At 40.5% G+C, this 18,153-nt stretch overlaps 1 protein-coding gene across 3 annotated transcripts in view; it reads right to left on the bottom strand.

The window, feature by feature from the left end:
- Positions 1 to 15,044: 15,044 nt before the first annotated feature.
- Positions 15,045 to 18,153, bottom strand: part of LOC124619938 (transport and Golgi organization protein 1) — a 161,555-nt gene continuing 158,446 nt past the window's right edge. For all 3 annotated transcript variants that reach the window (XR_006980168.1, XM_047146587.1, XM_047146589.1), the window contains one exon: positions 15,045 to 16,906. Coding sequence is in view for 2 of the 3 variants with exons in the window: in XM_047146587.1 (XP_047002543.1) it covers positions 16,836 to 16,906 (71 nt within the window). In the remaining variant the exon portion in view is untranslated. The remainder of the gene's footprint in view (positions 16,907 to 18,153) is intronic.

Here is an 18,153-nt window from a genome sequence, read left to right as displayed (position 1 = left end):
CCAGCAGGAATAGGGGGAGCTTCAGCACCGCAGCAGCTGACGCCAACCACCATCTGATCTGATGGATGCAGAGTCCAGCAACTGACACGGAGGCCAGCATGGAGGTGGACTTCCTCTACAACACCACAGTAGCAGCTGATGAAGAAGAGGTTTCACCTCCCTCCCTTGGAGGGGAGGGGGAGGGAAGGATGTTGTATCCTATCTCACTACCCCATTGGTGACCACACTATTTTGTCACTCCTCGTCATGTGTGCCAGTCGCGTACAATGATATATACCGCTGACAAAGGACTTAATGGCCGAAAGCTACAATTGTGTGAATCTTTTTGTTGTGCCTTTCGTAACTCAGCATTTCCGCTATATGGTATTGCAGTAAACAAATGTTCATGTACTTGTTGGAATTATTCATGTATAGTGGCGTTGCAGAACATACAGCAGTATGGATCATTAATTATATTACTAAATCTGACCCGGGGTTCTGGGTGACTTTTCTTTCCCTAAACTTCTCCAGTCTTTTTCCTTCACCCCTCTTCCTTCCCCTTCAACTCTTCTGTGCAAATAAGGAGCCACTGGCTCCAAAAGCTTGAAAAAGTTAAATTATTTTATGTGCGTGTTCCCCTGCTACTGCTTGGTGAGTAGATTTTTTATCTATCCTTTTGCACTACATTATCAGTAATTGATTAGTTTCGTTTTTACATGCAGAAAGAAATATTTTGTTGACACTGAAGAAGCAAAAAATTACAACTGACAGACAGGATTCATTGTTCTGCACATCAAGAAACACTTTGTACTACATTTTCAGGCTGGAGATGTGAACAGTAAAATTTCTGAAATCTCGCGTATTATTCCATTGTCAGTTGCAACAGTTTTCAATGGAACTTAATGAAGACTATAGAGACATTATATATGACTGCAAAGTATTTTGGTCAAATCAAGGGGCATGCCTGGAATGATTTTCTGATTTTAAACCCACTATTGTTGAATTTATGAAGGAGAAAGGGGTGCAGGAATGAAAATTAGAACATCTGGAATGGATTGCAGACCTCACATTTTAAGTGGACTTGACAGTACATTGCCCACAGGAGACAATGTTAAGTGAGAAACAACTTCTTTATGATTTGATGTGGATGCATATAAAAGGAAAATTACATTGTAGAAGAGACACATTCTGACAAACACAGTCCAGTTCCCTAAGCTCACTGGCATTAAAGAAAGTGTGAGGTGTGGTCTTGAGAGACTTAGAAGGATAGTTAAAAACTTCTGAAGATACTGCCAATTTTACATCTGCTTTTCAGCTGTTTTTAAGACTGTTTTCTGCTTCAGTTAAAAGTGCCCATGTGCATGTGCTGATGTAATTGGTTGATCTGCAAGGTAATTCCTGTTTTAAAGACAAATCCCTGTAACATTAAAACTGTTCAGGATGTCAACATTACTTTTCTTGGGTAGAGTTTCCACATCTTCATAATGATGTTGCAAAAGTAGTACAATATATCAACCAACATATGTGCATGAAAGACCTTTTCTCAATTATGAAACTAAGTAAGTCACTACTATGTGGCAACATGAGTACAAAAACCTGTGCAATTGTCTACATCTGTCCCTCTGCAGACAGTTCATATCAGATATTATTTTTATCTTTCGCGCCCCAAAATAATTAAATAATACTGAAATTTTGTTTGGTTTTTGATCTGTGTTGTTGAGAATGTGAAATACATAACCAAGTCATAAGCAGTGCAACTGCATTGCCATTTAAATGCATTGCATTCACACTCTGACAGCATGGTGGTGTGATGGGAGATATGTGCAGCCACGCTGAGCGCTGTGGCACTCATGCCAGGGCATGGACCCCGGGGCACCCTGATTTAGAGGTTACACCTGTAAAATATACTAACCACAAATTAAGACTAGTGCTAATTTACTTCCACTGATAATTATGGGAATTACTTATAGATTACACAACATAGGTGTAGATATATTAGGAGAAAAACAGCTACTTTGAAAAAAGCCACTGCTCCTACTCCTATCACAAACTACTGAGTTTTTGTTGCACTGGTTGAGACATCTTTCATATGTAATATAATTTGGTAGATATGTCTGTACATTTTTTGTACTGCTGTTACTATCTAGAACTTCAAGCAAAGCATTTGTGTAACTTTACACTGACTGCTATCAGGTTTACACACCCACAAAGTCAAAATCTGTTTAATACAAGCATTATAGTTATGGGGAATTTCCATTCCTAAGTCCAGATGTTCTGATAAATTGTTAAAGGAGTTGATAATGACGTATTCTGTTTCCTTGCTTTCAAGTTTATGGAGATGTTCAATTCTCATCCTGAGATCTTCCAGCAAACTTTTACATCAGAATGTAAAACTCCATTCTGAACCCTGGATCAGGGTGTATGGTCTATATGGAAATTATTCTTAGTTCCAGTACTTTGTGAATTGTACAGTTCATCCTAAATTTACTATTGTTATTAACCATGAATACTATTAGTGCATATACGAGGGACGTTTGGAAAGTCCGTCCAAAGTTCGAGAGATGGCACCACCGGTACGTATCGAGGACATGTTTAGTTATTAGCATCTCTGGAAAGAATGCACACCAAGTTTCAGCCATATTAGTCTATTTCTTTGTGTCTGGCATTTGTGTGAATCAAGGAAGTCGAGTGATTGTCAAGAAATGGACAAAGAAGAATTTCATGTGGTGATTAAACATTACTTTATGAAAGGCAAAACACCTTAGCAGACTAGAAAGAAGCTTGATAAACATTACAGTGACTCTGCACCTTCAATTAGAACAGTTTATAAGTGGTTTCAAAATTTTTGAAGTGGTCATACGGGCACAAGTGATGCTGAACATTCTGGATGCACTGTGGAGGTTACAACTCCAGAAATCATTGATAAAATCCATGATATGGTGATGGATGACAGAAGAGTTAAGGTATGTGAGATTGCTAGTGCTGTGGGCATCTCAAATCAATGGGTACATAATATTTTGCATAGACAATTTGGACATGAGAAAGCTACCCGCAAGATGGGTTCCGCGATTGCTCACGCTTGACCAAAAACGGAATCGTTTGAAGTGTTGCAAGGATGGTTTGTAGCTGTTCAGGAAGAATCCGCAGGACTTTAAGCATCGTTCATCACTGTGGATGATACATGGATACATTACTATACTCCTGAGACCAAACAACAATCTAAACAATGAGTTACCAAGGGAGAATCTGCACTAAAAAAGGTGAAGACCAGTCCTTCGGTCAAAGAGGTTATGGTGACTGTCTTTTGGGATTCGCAAGGGATAATCCTCACTGACTCTCTGGAAAAGGGTAAAACTATTACAGGTGCATATTATTCAGCATTATTGGACCATTTGAAAACAAAGCTGCAAGAAAAACGCTGGCGATTGGACCGCAAAAAAGTCCTTTTCCATCATGACAATACACCAGCACACATCTCAGCAGTTGTCGCAAAATTAATGGAAATAGGATTCCAACTCGTTTCGCATCCCCCCTATTCTCCAGACTTGGCTCCCTCGGACTACTATTTATTCCCCAATTTGAAGAAATGTCTGTTGGGACAAAGATTTTATTCAAACGAGGAGGTGATTGCAGCAAGTAACAGCTATTTTGCAGACTTGGACAATTCCTATTATTTGGAAGGGATCAACAAATTAGAAAAGCGTTGGATGAAGTGTATAAGTCTTAAAGGAGACTATGTCGAAAAATAAAAAAGGTTCACCCCAAACACATAAGTACTTTTTATTTTTGCATGGACTTTTCAAACGTCCCTCATATTTACTCACATGTAGGTGTAACAATCCATAGCTCCCTGCACAGGTGTCTGCAATCTTCACAGTGTGTTGCAGTCAGTTTATTGAAAATATTGTATCTAGGTCTCTAAACCTACATGACTGCCTATACCATATCTCCTACCAATAGAGGCTTCAACTGATAAATAGCTCTGCCATTTCCTCATTTTTTAATTTCACAAAAATAATACAAACAGCAGAATGTATTAGTATTTATTGTTCTATGAAAGATGCAGCTCGTTGCAGCATGCCCACATTTCTTGCCTGCCTTTAGAGGGCTGTGGAGAATAGAGAAAGAATTATTCCTATCACTGAGGTAGGCATGTCTACAGGAGAAGAGGAATGCAGATCCCATCTCTCTTTTGTACCCACTACAGAGATATTATCTTGTTCTTACAACTGAGTATTTATTGAAGTAAACCAAAGAGTGGATACTGAACTCTTTCCCAGGAGTGTGTACATCGTGAAACCAAATTCCACCAACAAAATTTTGGAGATTGTTCAGGGACATTTTCTGAATATTTTGATATTAGAGATCTGTGGTATGTAGGAGTTTATTGCAGAATAATAATGTAATTATGATTTATTTGGTTTGTTATACCAGACAACTTTGTTTCTCTAAAAATACTTTTCCAATAATGAAAAAGATTGCAACATGCAATAACCAAAATGCACAACACAAAAGACAGATTAAGGCAAAAGTACAGTGATATTGTTGCTGTTGCAGCAACAGCAGCTCAGCTATGGTACTTTTCCGTTGCAGTCAGTGAACCCATACATGGTTTGCACTTTGGGCATTTATTCATTAGTAAACTTATCTGTACAGCTGTGAATTACTGTTAACACACAACTAACATATCCAAAGAAATGAATCCAAGATTAAATCAAATCATGTCTCAAGCCTGAGGGCAAAGAGTGAAGTGGACATTACTGTTGTCAGTAGCAGGTACCATGAGTGAATGGAAGAAATTTGTATCCAAACAAGACACATCACATACCATCAGCATCTGCACTGTTCTATGTATATTTTCAATGCAATTCAGATACAAGGCAAAATAGGTGTACAAGATCAAACAAAATGCTACTACTCTGTAACAAAATGCAATTACTCTGTAACAACCTGCCAAAGATAAGTCCCTTACACCAAAACACTCAGAAACTATCCCTAAGCAACTTTAAAATTTTGCTGGTGCAGTGGAAGTCCATCCAGTAAAATGAACCAGGAACTGATAATTATTATCAAAAAGAAGCTGAACACAACACCGATAAATGCAACATGGCATATTTCACAAGCCATTTCAGAGTGCATGGCAGACAGTGCTTTGAACCAATATTAGCCATTGCTTACTCTGCTAGTTATAAATCATGTGACTTCTGCAGATCCCTCTGCCCGTAGCACACCTACTGAAACTGACAAGTCATAGCTGACACACTGTAAGCAAGGGTATGGGGTATGTTAATCAACTTGTTTTAGGGAAGGTATAATCTACTAGAGGATGGTTGGAGAAAACACACACACACACACACACGCACACGCACACACACACACACACACACACACACACACACACACACACACCAACTGATATAGTAGATACATGCTGAGCATATACATTTCAGATATAAATAAATTCCATTTCTTCAGGAGGCTGGGCAGAAGCGTGTAAACATTATTGAGGACCTGCCAGACTGTCGTCAAGCCATTCCTAAAACTTGATAAGCTTCAGTCATATTCAAGGATGGGAAGTAGTAGCAATGAAAACACTGGATGTATCAAAAATACTTGGACAACAGAGGTGACTTAGTTTTTGAGTTCTTACAGAACGAACATTGAAGAATTGTGTATTACCTATTTGCAATAGTCTGCTGCTCCCTTCAGGATTTCAAAGTGTGTATCCCAGTCAACAATGTCAAAAGACTTCTCTGAATCTACAAATGCTGTAAATGTAGGTTTGCCTGTATTCATTCTGTCTTTGGAGATAAGTTGTAGGCACAGTATTGCCCAACATGTTGCTACATTTCTTTTGAACCTGGACTAATCTTCCTCGAGGTTGCTTTCTATCAGTCTTTGCATTCTTCTGTAAATTGTGTGTTTTTATTTTGGGATTCTGACTTATTAAAATGATGGTTTTCATACCTGTACCACTTGTCTCCTTGGAACTCGAATTATTACATTCCTCTTGAAGTCTAAGGGAAGATTGCCTGTCTTATATATCTTGCATATCAGGGGAATAGTTTCATTATGGTATGTTCTCTCAAGGATCTCAATAATTTTGTGGGAATGCCATCTACTCTATGGACCTTGTTTCAGCTTACGTCTTTCAGTGCTCTGTCAATTAATTTTCCTATGCAACACATTTATTTTCCCCATATGCACACTTGCTTCTACAGTGTTGCATTTCTCCTCTAGCCATGTCTGCTTTGTCATTTTGTGCTTCCTGTCAATCTGTTTTTAAATGCCTACACTGATCAGCTAGAACATTATGACCACCTACCTAATTGGTGGTACATCCACCTTTGGCATGGATGACAGCAGCAATGTGTCATGGCATGAAAGCACTAAGGCCTTGGTAGGTCACTGGAGGGAGTTGGCACCACATCTGCACACACACACACGAGTCACCTAATTACTGTAAATTCTGGGGAGGGAGGGGGAGATTATGGGGTCTGGTGCCATGTTCAATTACATTCCAGTTGCGTCCAGTCTGGCTGGTTTGGGGCCAGCACATCACTTGGAACTCACCATTGGGTTCCTTGAACCACTTCATCACACTCGTGACCTTGTGACATGGTGCATTATCTTGCTGAAAAATGGCACTGCTGTCGGAAAACACGATTGTCATGAAGGGGTGCACATGGTCTACAACCAGTGTATGATACTCTTTTTCCTTGCACAGGCTCCACCGGACCCATGGATGCCCACGTGAATGTGCCCCAGGGCATAATGAGTCTGTCACCAGCTTGTCACCATTCCACAGTACAAGCCAATGAGCTGTTCTCCTGGAAGACAACGAATTCGAGCACTTCACTGGCATGATGATGAAGGTATTGGGATTCATCAGACCATGCAATGCTCTTCCACTGTGCCAACATCCAGTGCTGATGGTCACGTGCTGTTTCAGTTGGAGATGCTGATGTCGTGGTGTTAACATTGGTACATTCGGGGGCCATCAGATGTGGAGGCCGACTGTTGGGAGTGTTCAGTGCACAGTGCATTCAGACATACTTGTACTCTGCCCAGCATTAAAGTATGATGTTAGTCCCACTACAGGTTGCTGCCTGTCCTGTTTAACCAGTCTGCCCAGCCTATGACATCTGACAGCTGTAATGAGGGATGGCTATCCAACCCCATGACATCTAACTGTGGTTTCACCTTGGTTTTGCCACTTGCTGAAGGCACTCACCACGGCACTCCTCAAACACTCATGTCATGCTGTTTCTGAAATGCTCATGCCGAGCTTCCAGGCCATCACAATCCGCCCTTAGTCAAACTCAGATCGCACACCTTCTGCATTCTGCACACAGACAGCATGTTCTCTGATATAGTGTGTACTGCGCACGTGTCAGACTGGCAGCTATTCCTCCCCAGGTGCTGCTATCACTTGTACAGATTTATATTGGTAGTAGGTTGGTGATCATAATGTTCTGGCTGATCAATGTGTATTGCAATATGCCTGCACCACTTGCTGCACTTTTATATTTTCTCCTTTCACCATTTAAATTCAGTGCTCCTGTCTTATACTATGATTTCTGTTGATATTGTTTTGCCTACTTGATCCTCTGATGCCCTCACTGCTACATCTCAAGAAGCTACCCTATCATCTTCAATTGTATTTCTTTTCCCATTATTATCAACTGCTACATAACGCTCCATTTGAAGCTCTCAGAAATCTGAGGTGCTTTCAATTTAATCAACCCTTATCTCCCTAATTTCATACCTTTTTGAATTTTCCTATGTTGTAGCTTATGGTTCATAACCAATAAATTAAGTAAAAACTTGTCCCTGATCATCTCTGTTTACTATAATGCAGTATATGTATACTTGTGGGAATAGAAGAGCTAAAATTAATGTGTTATTCTGAATTTAAGCTTACCCCCTACATGTAGAATTTCATTTATTGGACAAAGGACAAATATCGAAACATTCTGCATCGAAGAGATACCAATGATTTAAAGAAAATTTGTTTAAAACTGAATTATATTTGAAGGTTACACATAAGATGATATGCCGTGAACTACACTAGGTGGTCAGAAGTATCTGGGCCTGGCTAAAAATGACTTACAAGTTTGTGGCGCCCTCCATTGGTAACGCTAGAATTCAATATGGTGTTGGCCCACCCTTAGCCTTGATGACAGCTTCCACTTTCGCATGCATACATTCAGTCAGGTGCTGGAAGGTTTCTTGGGGAATGGCAGCCCATTCTTCAAGGAGTGCTGCACAGAGGAGAGGTATTGATCTCTGTCAGTGAGGCCTGGCACGAAGTCGGTGTTCCAAAACATCCCAAAGGTAACATATGTTATCATCCCAAATGTGTTCTATAGGATTCATGTCAGGACTTTGTGCACCCTAGTCCATTACAGGGATGTTATTGTCAGGTAACAACTCCGCCATAGGCCGTGCATTATGTACAAGTGCTCGATCTTATTGATAGATGCAATCACCATCCCCGAATCGCTCTTCAACAGTGAAGCAAGAAGGTGCTTAAAACATCAATGTAGCCCTGTGCTGTGATAGTGCCATGCAAAACAAGAAGGGGTGCAATCCCCCTCCATGAAAAGCACACCACACCATAACACCATTGCCTCCAAATTTTACTGTTGGCACTAGACACAGTGGCAGATGACGTTAACCAGACATTCGCCATATCCACACCCTCCCATCAGATCGCTACATTGTATACCATGATTTGTCACTCCACACGACGTTTTTTCACTGTTCAATGTTTATGCTCCTTACACCAAGCAAGGCGCTGTTTGGCATTTACTGGCATGATGTGACTTCTGAGCAGCTGCTCGATCATGACATCCAAGTTTTCTTACCCCCCCCCCCCCCCCCCCCCACCTAACTGTCATAGCGCTTGCAGTGGATCCTGATGCAGTTTGGAATTCCTGTGTGATGGTCTGGATAGATGTCTTCCTATTACACATTACAACCCTCTTCAACTGTTGATGGTCTCTGTCAGTCATCAAAGTCAGCCTGTATGTTTTTGTGCTGTATGTGTCCCATCATGTTCCCACTTCACTATCACACTGGGAACAGTGGACCTAGGGATCTTTTGGAGTGTGGAAACCTAGCATACAGATGTATAACATGAGTGACACCCAATCACCTGACCTTTTTCGAAGTCCATGAGTTCCGCGGAGTACCCCATTCTGCTCTGGGTTGGGTTGGGTTGTTTGGGGAAGGAGACCAGACAGCGAGGTCATCGGTCTCATCGGATTAGGGGAGGACGGGGAAGGAAGTTGGCCATGCCCTTTCAAAGGAACCATCCTGGCATTTGCCTGGAGCGATTTAGGGAAATCACGGAAAACCTTAATCAGGATGGCTGGACATGGGATTGAACCATCGTCCTCCTGAATGCGAGTCCAGTGTGCTAGCCACTGCGGCACCTCGCTCGGTCATTCTGCTCTCTCACGATGTCTAATGACTACTGAGGTCACTGATACGGAGTACCTGGCAGTAGATGGCAGCACAATGCATCTAACATGAAAAACGTATGTTTTTCAGGGTGGCCAGATACTTTTGATCACATAGTGTATGCAGATTAGCGTGTGAAGTAATGTACTTGTCTGCACCATCCAAATCAAGAATTATTAAAAGTCACTGGTAACCACACACCTTTTTAAATGTCTTTGTGAGTCACAAAGCATTCTTGGCAGTTTTTAGGATCCTTGATGCTCCATATTGAGCAAGGTACTCAAATAGTTTGTCCAAATACACATGTAGTTGCTTAAATGTGAGTTTGCCTTTATTCAGTTTATCTTTAGAGATAAATTGTAGGCACAGTCTTGTCTGCAAGCTTTCAAGTTGACTAAAGTGAGATGACTTTTTTTGCTTTAGGGAAGTCTCGTCACTTATGTTTCGAGCAGTACAGCAATGACTTCCACTCTGGTACATACCAGTATATATTGGACTGACAACATTGACATATGTTGTAGCTTGCTGTGTTAGGTAACTGGCGGCGAAACAGACCATTTATGATTCTGTATGCACTAGCCTATTCTTGTGGACAATCTGAGGTAGCATGTTTTTCCCCAACGTAAGTCTCCATCGTTCGCACACAATATCTTGTTTTTGTTCTTTACAGTACCACTATTCACCACAGCACCCACCACTCCAATGCTTAGGCCAATTGGTGGCAATGACTTCTGATAAGGTCATGAAGACTGCTGTAGATCTTTCGAATCAGTATAATTTGGTGGAAGAAATCAGTCAATACCATGCTCCAGTTTCGAATTAAAAGCCTACTGTGCATCATTTAAGGTTTATTATTCAATTTTATAGAATACTGCAACACAATTTTTGAATGAATGGTGCTATTAAGAAATGAAGAAAAATTAACTTACTTAGGTACTCAACACACTTTTCTAACATCACTGGGAATAACTATATACAGAGAAAGATGAGGGTCTGAGAGAGATTCATGCAAAAATCAGTATTTTAGTTAAAAAAAAAAAAAGAAAAAATATATTGTAACACGTCTGTCTGGCAAAAGCAGGATGACGGAATGAAAAGAACAAGCTAGAAAATTTTGCTTAAATACTAAACAATGGAAAATCCATGTTGGATTATCAACAATTTTGCAAAGGATAGATTACTACTCACTGAAAGAGTTGCAAACACACGCAATGAAAATACTGTTACACATAAGCTGCCAGCCAAGGCCTTCCTTGGACACACACACACACACACACACACACACACAGAGAGAGAGAGAGAGAGAGAGAGAGAGAGAGAGAGCAACTCACACACACAACTGCTATCTCTGGCTACTCAAGCCAAACTGAAACTAAACGGGTCGAACGCAACAATCCGTAGTGGAGTGGGGAAGGAGAAGGGATAACATGGTATGGATGGGAGAAGAGGAAACAGAGTTGCCTGGCAGAATGTGCAAGGACTAGAGGTGGTAGACAAGGCTACACGGTGCAGCGGAGAGGCTGTGGGGGAGGGAAAGGATAAAAAGGCAGCAGAAAGTGAGACCCTCATTGTATTGAGCAAGGGAGTTCCTGTCACAGCACGTATGCCATTCCCGGGTGGCTAAGCTGTATGGGAAGGATTTTTTGGTGTGGAAGGGACTGCAACTGTGAAAATGCTGGTACTGTTGGTGGTCGGTGGGTTTAATGTGGATGGATACCTCAGAGAGGAGGAGGTCAATGTCCAGGAAGGTGACACACTGGGTTGAGAAGGGCCAAGTAAAGTGGATGGGAGAGAAGGTGTGGAGATTGTGAGAGACTGAGGATAGGGTAGGCCCTGCGTCATTAAGATATCATCAATGAATCTGAATCATATCAAGGGTTTGGAGTTTTGGCAGGTTAGGAAGCTTTCCTCTAGCAAGTCCATGAGCAGGTTGTAATAGGAGGGTGCCACACAGGTGCCAAGGATTTGTTTGTATAGCTTCCCTTTCAAAAGCAGCAGTTGTATATTAGGAAATAGTGAGGTGTATGAGGAATGAGGTAGTGGGTTTGGAGTCTGAAAGACATTGGAAGAGGTCACATTCAATAGCGGTAAGACTATGGGCATGAGGGATGTTGGTGTGAAAGCATCCATGTCATGTACCAGCTCTGATGCAAGCTTTGCTCAGTTTTCTTCTTCTTTTTAATATTAGTATGACTTCCAACCTACTATACACCAGGATGAATGGCCACTGCCAAACTGAGGCCAAGAGAAAATTGGACCACCCTGTTGCACATCATGCAGCTGAGCCTAACAACCTCGACTGCCAGCTTTTTTGGACTGCATAGATAGGAGTTAATTTCCCCCGTCTCTGCTTCTGTCTTTTCCCCTTCACCACAGCTTCCTACACTGCACACACCTGACAGACTTGTCCTGTCATCATCTGTTCCATGCAAACATTGGCAGGCAGCATTGTTTCCTCTTTCCCCACCCATACTCGGCTATCCATATCCCATCCCCATTCCACTACAGATAGTTGTTCCCGTTCAACACATTTCAGTTTGTCTGGTCTGTATTGCCAGAGATAGCAGTCGCGTGTGTGAAGTGAGCTTGCTTGTGTGTTTTCCTTTTCTGATGAAAGCTTGGCCGACAGCTTGTGTGTGACAATCTTTTTGTTGTGCATCTCTGCAACTCAACATGCTATCTTTACTGTGAGTAGCAATCTATCGTTTCCATAATTGTCGTTACTTAAATATTAAACTGAAATACAATACTTTCCCATAATATCTCGTTAATGAATGAAGTTATCTGAAAATGGTTTTCCTCAAATTAAAGAACTCAGAATCTGTATCTGGCAACAGGAGGGTTCTTGTTTGGATGAAATGAGGTATGGTAGAAATCTGTTTTCTAAGAAACTGAACTCATTTCAAGTGGCCAAAATTTAATTAACTGTTAATTTGAAAGTCTTAACAATTTTACCAACTGAAATGTGAGAATTCGATGTGAGGAAGTATAAGGTTTGTCAGGTAAGTGCTAACTTAATTCATATCAGCTGCCCTCCAAAAAACATTGCAGAATATGCCCACACAAAATAATAACGTCTATGTCTTTTATGAGAGCCTCCACCATAGTATTAAAACAAAAATATTTTATTTTATATTTTTGTTGTATGTGCCCCTTAATGGTAGACAACCCTGGGCTGCAGTCTATATAACTTACACATACATGTGGCCCTAATGCTGCCCACAGACACTAATAACAGTTCAAGAACTTTCTCATCAGGGAGGCGAGATGGAGTTTAAAAAGTGGGGCAGGTCCCTCTGGCCAGAGCGCGAGAGGGACCCACTTGTTGTGATATTGACAAGAAAAGCATCAAAGTGAAATTTAGTTGTGTATCAAGTCACACAATGCTCTCATGATGTGCTCACCTATAAGAATCCTTAGTGCCAAAGAGTGTGTGTCCATAACATTCTGTGAATAAACTTGACATTCTTGTGCAAACAACTATTAACTTCTAAAGCATCACATAGCATTAGATTTTATTTCACGCCTTAGAAAATTTTAGCCATTTTTTGGCTGGATATTTTAGGATCAGTCAACTAACTTGTCACTTGAAAGTGCCACTCACTTAGCTAGAAAATTTCTGTTTTAAACCTTTGTCTACTAACGAGATTCAGTGTTGCATCATGGCCAAGTTCTACGAGCAAGAAGCAAATGGCCATTCCTTGTCTGTGGTTTGTGTAATCTCTTTTCAGGTCATGAATTTGAGGTGGGAATTTTTTTTACCATTTTCTAGAAGCTTGAATGGACGACAAAAAAATTCTACCCTTACCAAGAGAGACTATGCCTACAATACAATGAAAAGAATGGATTGCTACTTGCCATAAAGGTGACACATTGAGTTGCAGACAGGCACATCAAAAAGACTTTTACATATTGAGCTTTTGCTGAATGCTTCTTCAAAGTGGAAAAGAAAAACACATACACATTCACGCAAACAAGCACACCTTACACACATGAACACTATCTGAGATAGTTCTGTCCTCTGTCCAGAATGCAAAAGCATTACATCGAACAGAAGCAGAAACCCAGGGAGCAGCAGGGAAGGGGTAGGGCGAAGGACAACAGGGTGAAGATGGAGGGGGAGGGGGGGGGGGGAGGGGGAGATGTGAGCACTTCCTGGTGGAGTGTGCAGAGACTAGATGATGGCAGGACTAGTCTGCCAGGGGCAGGGCCATGACACAATGGGGCAGGGAGGATGGAGGGGAAGGGAAGAGTGGAAAAGGAGAGGAGTGGAGAAGGTGGAAACACCTGTGGGTGCATTGGCAGAGAACGTTGCACAGTGAGATGAGGAGACATGTATTTGGAGGAGGGTACAGGACAGAGGGGGCATAAACAGCTGGGTGTGGGAACAACAGGTTAGCATAGGTTGATGCTGGGATGATTTCGGTAGCGGAGAATGTGTTGTAAGGATAACTCCCATTGTGCAGTTCAGAAACTCTGGTGTTGGAGGGGGGTGATCCAGATGGACCTGGGTTCTGAAGTAACCACTGAAATCAAGCATGTCATGTTCAGCTGCATGTTGGGCCACAGGGTGGTCCACCTTGCTCTCGACTACAATTTGTTGGTGGCCATACGTCCTGGCGGACAGTTGGTTGGCAGTAATACCAATATAAAAAGTTGTGCTATTTCAGCAAAGATGGAATAATATATGACTGCTTTCGAATGTGATCCTGCCTCTGATAATGGGGTAGGATAACCTTTTGACAGGATTGGAACAGGATGTGAGGGTTGTGTGCACTGTGCAGGTCTTGCGCGAGGGAAGGGGGTTGGATGTTATGTAGGTTGTGTGGGCAATGGATCATTACTTTAGGAAGGGTGGGAAGGATCTTGTGTGGAATCACTCATTTCAGGAAATGACAATGAAAGCTCTGACGAAGGATGTGGTTCAGTTTCAGTTAGAAGTGATACTGGGTGATGAAAGGTGGATTCCTCTGTAGCTAGTTCTTGGGGGTGGTGGTAGGATGAGGTGGGTGTGGGGATATGATGAGGGAAATCTGTTTGCGGACTAGGTCTGCGGGATAGGAACTGTAAGTGAGCGCCTTTCTGAGACCTTCAGCATACTGGGTAAGGGAGTCTTTCTCTTGCAGTACCCCCCCCCCCCCCCCCCCCCCACACACACACACACACAAAAGGCTACTCTCTCGGGGGGGTGCTAGAACCCAGCAGTCAGGCCCTAGTGCCCAGTGACACTAGTGTGAGCGTGAGTGTGAGTGGCTCACGCTTGTGTGAGTGGCTCACGCTTGTGTGAGTGTGTGTCTGTTTTCGACTACAGGAGGACACTGTCCAAAAGCTGTAATATTTTTGCTGTCTTTCTCATTGTGCCTGTCCGAGACTCAGTGCCTTCTCTATATGATAAGTAGCAATCTATCCTTTCTATACTGTTGTTATTCCGTCCTGGACTTACGATATTTCATTTCAAGAAAAAACTTCTTTTCAATCGCTTTTCTGTGACAACATTCTAGCAGTGGAATGAATCAATGTGCTGTCTCACTTTTTTTCCCAATCAAATCAACACAAATCAGGTCACACTGGGAGACTTTTTAATAAAAAACAGGCCATTATAAACAATATAATATTCTATTTACACAAGAAATTCATGTAAAAACATACACACAACAATTTTTCATGTACAGTCTTCACTAGAGGAACAGGCTATTCACTGTTTTCACATAATTAGATTGTAATCACCTCAACACACATGCTTAGATGTTTTGAATGATCTAAAACATTCCATTTGGCTGAGTTAACTTCTTCCCCATGTTATGTATGTTTTCAACCTGACATAAACACCCACAACAATTCTTTATCATCCAATTCGGCAACTGTTGAACATAAAATTCATTCAGCATAAATTATATACAAGAATTTACAATAAATATTAACAACATAATTACAAGATGCAGGTCCCAAATTTCTATCATCATTTTCTGTAATATAGTTACAGCCAAAAATGGACAATTAAGTTTTCTTGAAAATATGGCATGTTTCGACAGCAATAGTGATGTGACATAATAAAAACACGTTTTTTCTGCATGTACATCCTCTTGAATCTTACATTTTCCAATAAAACTTCATAAGAGGGAATGCACAAGAAGAGCTTGTTACCTATCAAAATAAACTCTCACGAAATAAGAATACAGCACAATGTATCAATTACGATGTTCAACATGCAATCACTTGTTTTATACTTCAACAAGTGAAAAAAATCATGTCATCCCTTTTAATGAAAGTATAGCCATTCTGATATTATGCTGCTCAAGTCTGCATATTATCACCAAAATCTGTGACTTCCCGGCACATTTAACTTCGCTCATTCAATATTTATTATATTTTCTGTGAACAACCAAAACTAAAATCTCAATCTCATTAAAATTGGGGAAATAAAAACTATTTTGTTATTTTAAAAAAAGTATAAAACAGTAGCACCTATAACAGAAACTTTCAAAATTGTTGTTGTGTTTATAAAATAATACAGAAAGGATGCTCTCAATTTTTTGCACAAGAACAAAAAGTTAATGTGTGTCAAAAACATAACAAAAATAAATGTTTGTACTGTTCAATACAAGTCACAGCTATGATATCGCAAAAGTATACTCAATCTTCAGGACAATGGAAAGTTATGATACAGAGAGATGTGGTGCATATTGTACTGTCTACCAATTAACACTGAGACAGGCTTTCCACAGGACGCAATATTTCATTCTATTTCATACATGTGACAAGTTGAAAGCTACAAATATTCCACAACACATACCCACAACAAACCAACTTCTCTCAAATTTTACACCATCCAACAGCACAGAACTTCAGTCATACAAAACTCAATGTATTATTTAACCGCAATGCAACTTTAGGTAGCACAAGGCACATTTTAAAACTAATGGCAAATTGAAAGTGTATATTCCAACACATACACACTTTCAAAAAAACACTTTGAAGTGATCTGCATCACAGTTAAAATTCCTGGGTGGTTATTCTTGCAACACTTCCAGTATCAATACAATATGCAACAGCCTATTAGCATTCCAAAACAATGCAAGGCCAGATTCACAAATTTATTTCTTTTCAACGAAGGAATGAATGTTGTTCTTCTTATAAATCTCAACAGCTGCAGTAACAGCAACTTTTAGACATGAAACATTTATGTTATAAAGTTCCTGGAAATGTGTCACAAGAATATAAGCTGATACATTTATTGGATGTCTGATCACCACTTAAAATAATTTTGTTGTGTAACTGGCTTGCAGCACATGATAGTTTGCATCATCAATATCTGGATGTATCACTAATAACCATTCTTCCATATAAGGAACTTTCTTCAGGAATTTCTTCAACTAATTCTACCACTGCTATACTCTTCCACTATGTCGACTCGACTTATCCAATGATTCTGATGAATGACCAGAACTCAGTGCTGATCCTGAAAATTTAAAATAAACTGTTCATTTACATGCACAGTGCAGTCCAAATGTTTCAGAATATGTAACTGAAAATGACAGAGCTAATGAGCACACTTTTAAACTAATAATAATTCAACTAATAATTGCTCACATCAATAACTTTAAAATAAGATATTTAAGAAGGTAAAAACTGCATACATCTCCAAGAGATACAGACACATGCAAAAGAAAGAGAGGCACAATGTGGTAATGGACTGAGAGCTAGGGCTTTTTAGACTACAAAAGCACATTCAATAGGTACAATGTCATATTATTGACAGTGGTCATTCAATTCCAAGCAAGTTTCTCATCTATAGTTTCTCAATATTATTGCATACGAAGTGTGATTGGAAAGTTTTAAGAATGGATCCCTACTGCTTACTGCTTGGCCGGGCAGGGACACGGAGGGTGGGGAGTCGGTCATTGCCTTGTCCTTGAACACCCTCTGACAGGAAACTGTATTTCCTTTATTCAGTTCATTGTGGCAGCTGGTTGAGTGCGAGTCTGTTAGGTCTTGTTGCCAGATTCTGTCTGTGTGAGAATGGATGTAAAAACGATGCAACGAGTTTGTGTGAAATTTTGTTTTAAAACCAGGAAATCAGCTTCTGAGACTTACAAGCTATTAAAAACAGCCTTTAGAGATAATTGTATGAGCCAGTCAAATGTTTTTGTCTGGTTCAACAGATTTAAAAATGGCCGCAAATCATTTGAAGATGAACCACAGTCCAGCCATCCTTCCACCTGAAAAACGGATGAAAATGTTGTGAAAGTTCGCGACAGTGCGCTCTGATCGTAGACTTACAATTAGGGAGATTGCTGATGAACAATTTAACTTTATATGCAGTTCAGTCAATTTTAACTGAAGATCTGAACATGCATTGACTTGACTTATCCAATGAGTGTCCGCAAAATTCATTCCAAAAGTGTTGTCAAGTGACCAGAGACAATGCCAAACTGAAGTGTGCCAAGAACCGATTAATTGGACTAAAAATGACAGATTTGTTGAATAGGGTAATTACAGGTGATGAATCATGGGTATATGGATATGATTCTGAAACCAAAGTGCAGTGGAAGGCTCCAGGTTCACCACGATCAAAAAAAGGACAGCAAAGTCGTTCAAATGTGAAGACAATGTTGGTGATTTTTTTTTTTTTCATTCTACTGGTATTGTGCATCATGAATTTACCCCTGAGGGACAGACCGTTAACCAGAAATACTATAAATATGT

The sequence above is a fragment of the Schistocerca americana genome, chromosome 6 (assembly GCF_021461395.2).
Source record: "Schistocerca americana isolate TAMUIC-IGC-003095 chromosome 6, iqSchAmer2.1, whole genome shotgun sequence".
Taxonomy (NCBI): Eukaryota; Metazoa; Arthropoda; class Insecta; order Orthoptera; family Acrididae; genus Schistocerca; species Schistocerca americana.
Note: the sequence above shows the minus strand (reverse complement) of the source record. Positions and strands in the feature narration are given on the sequence as shown.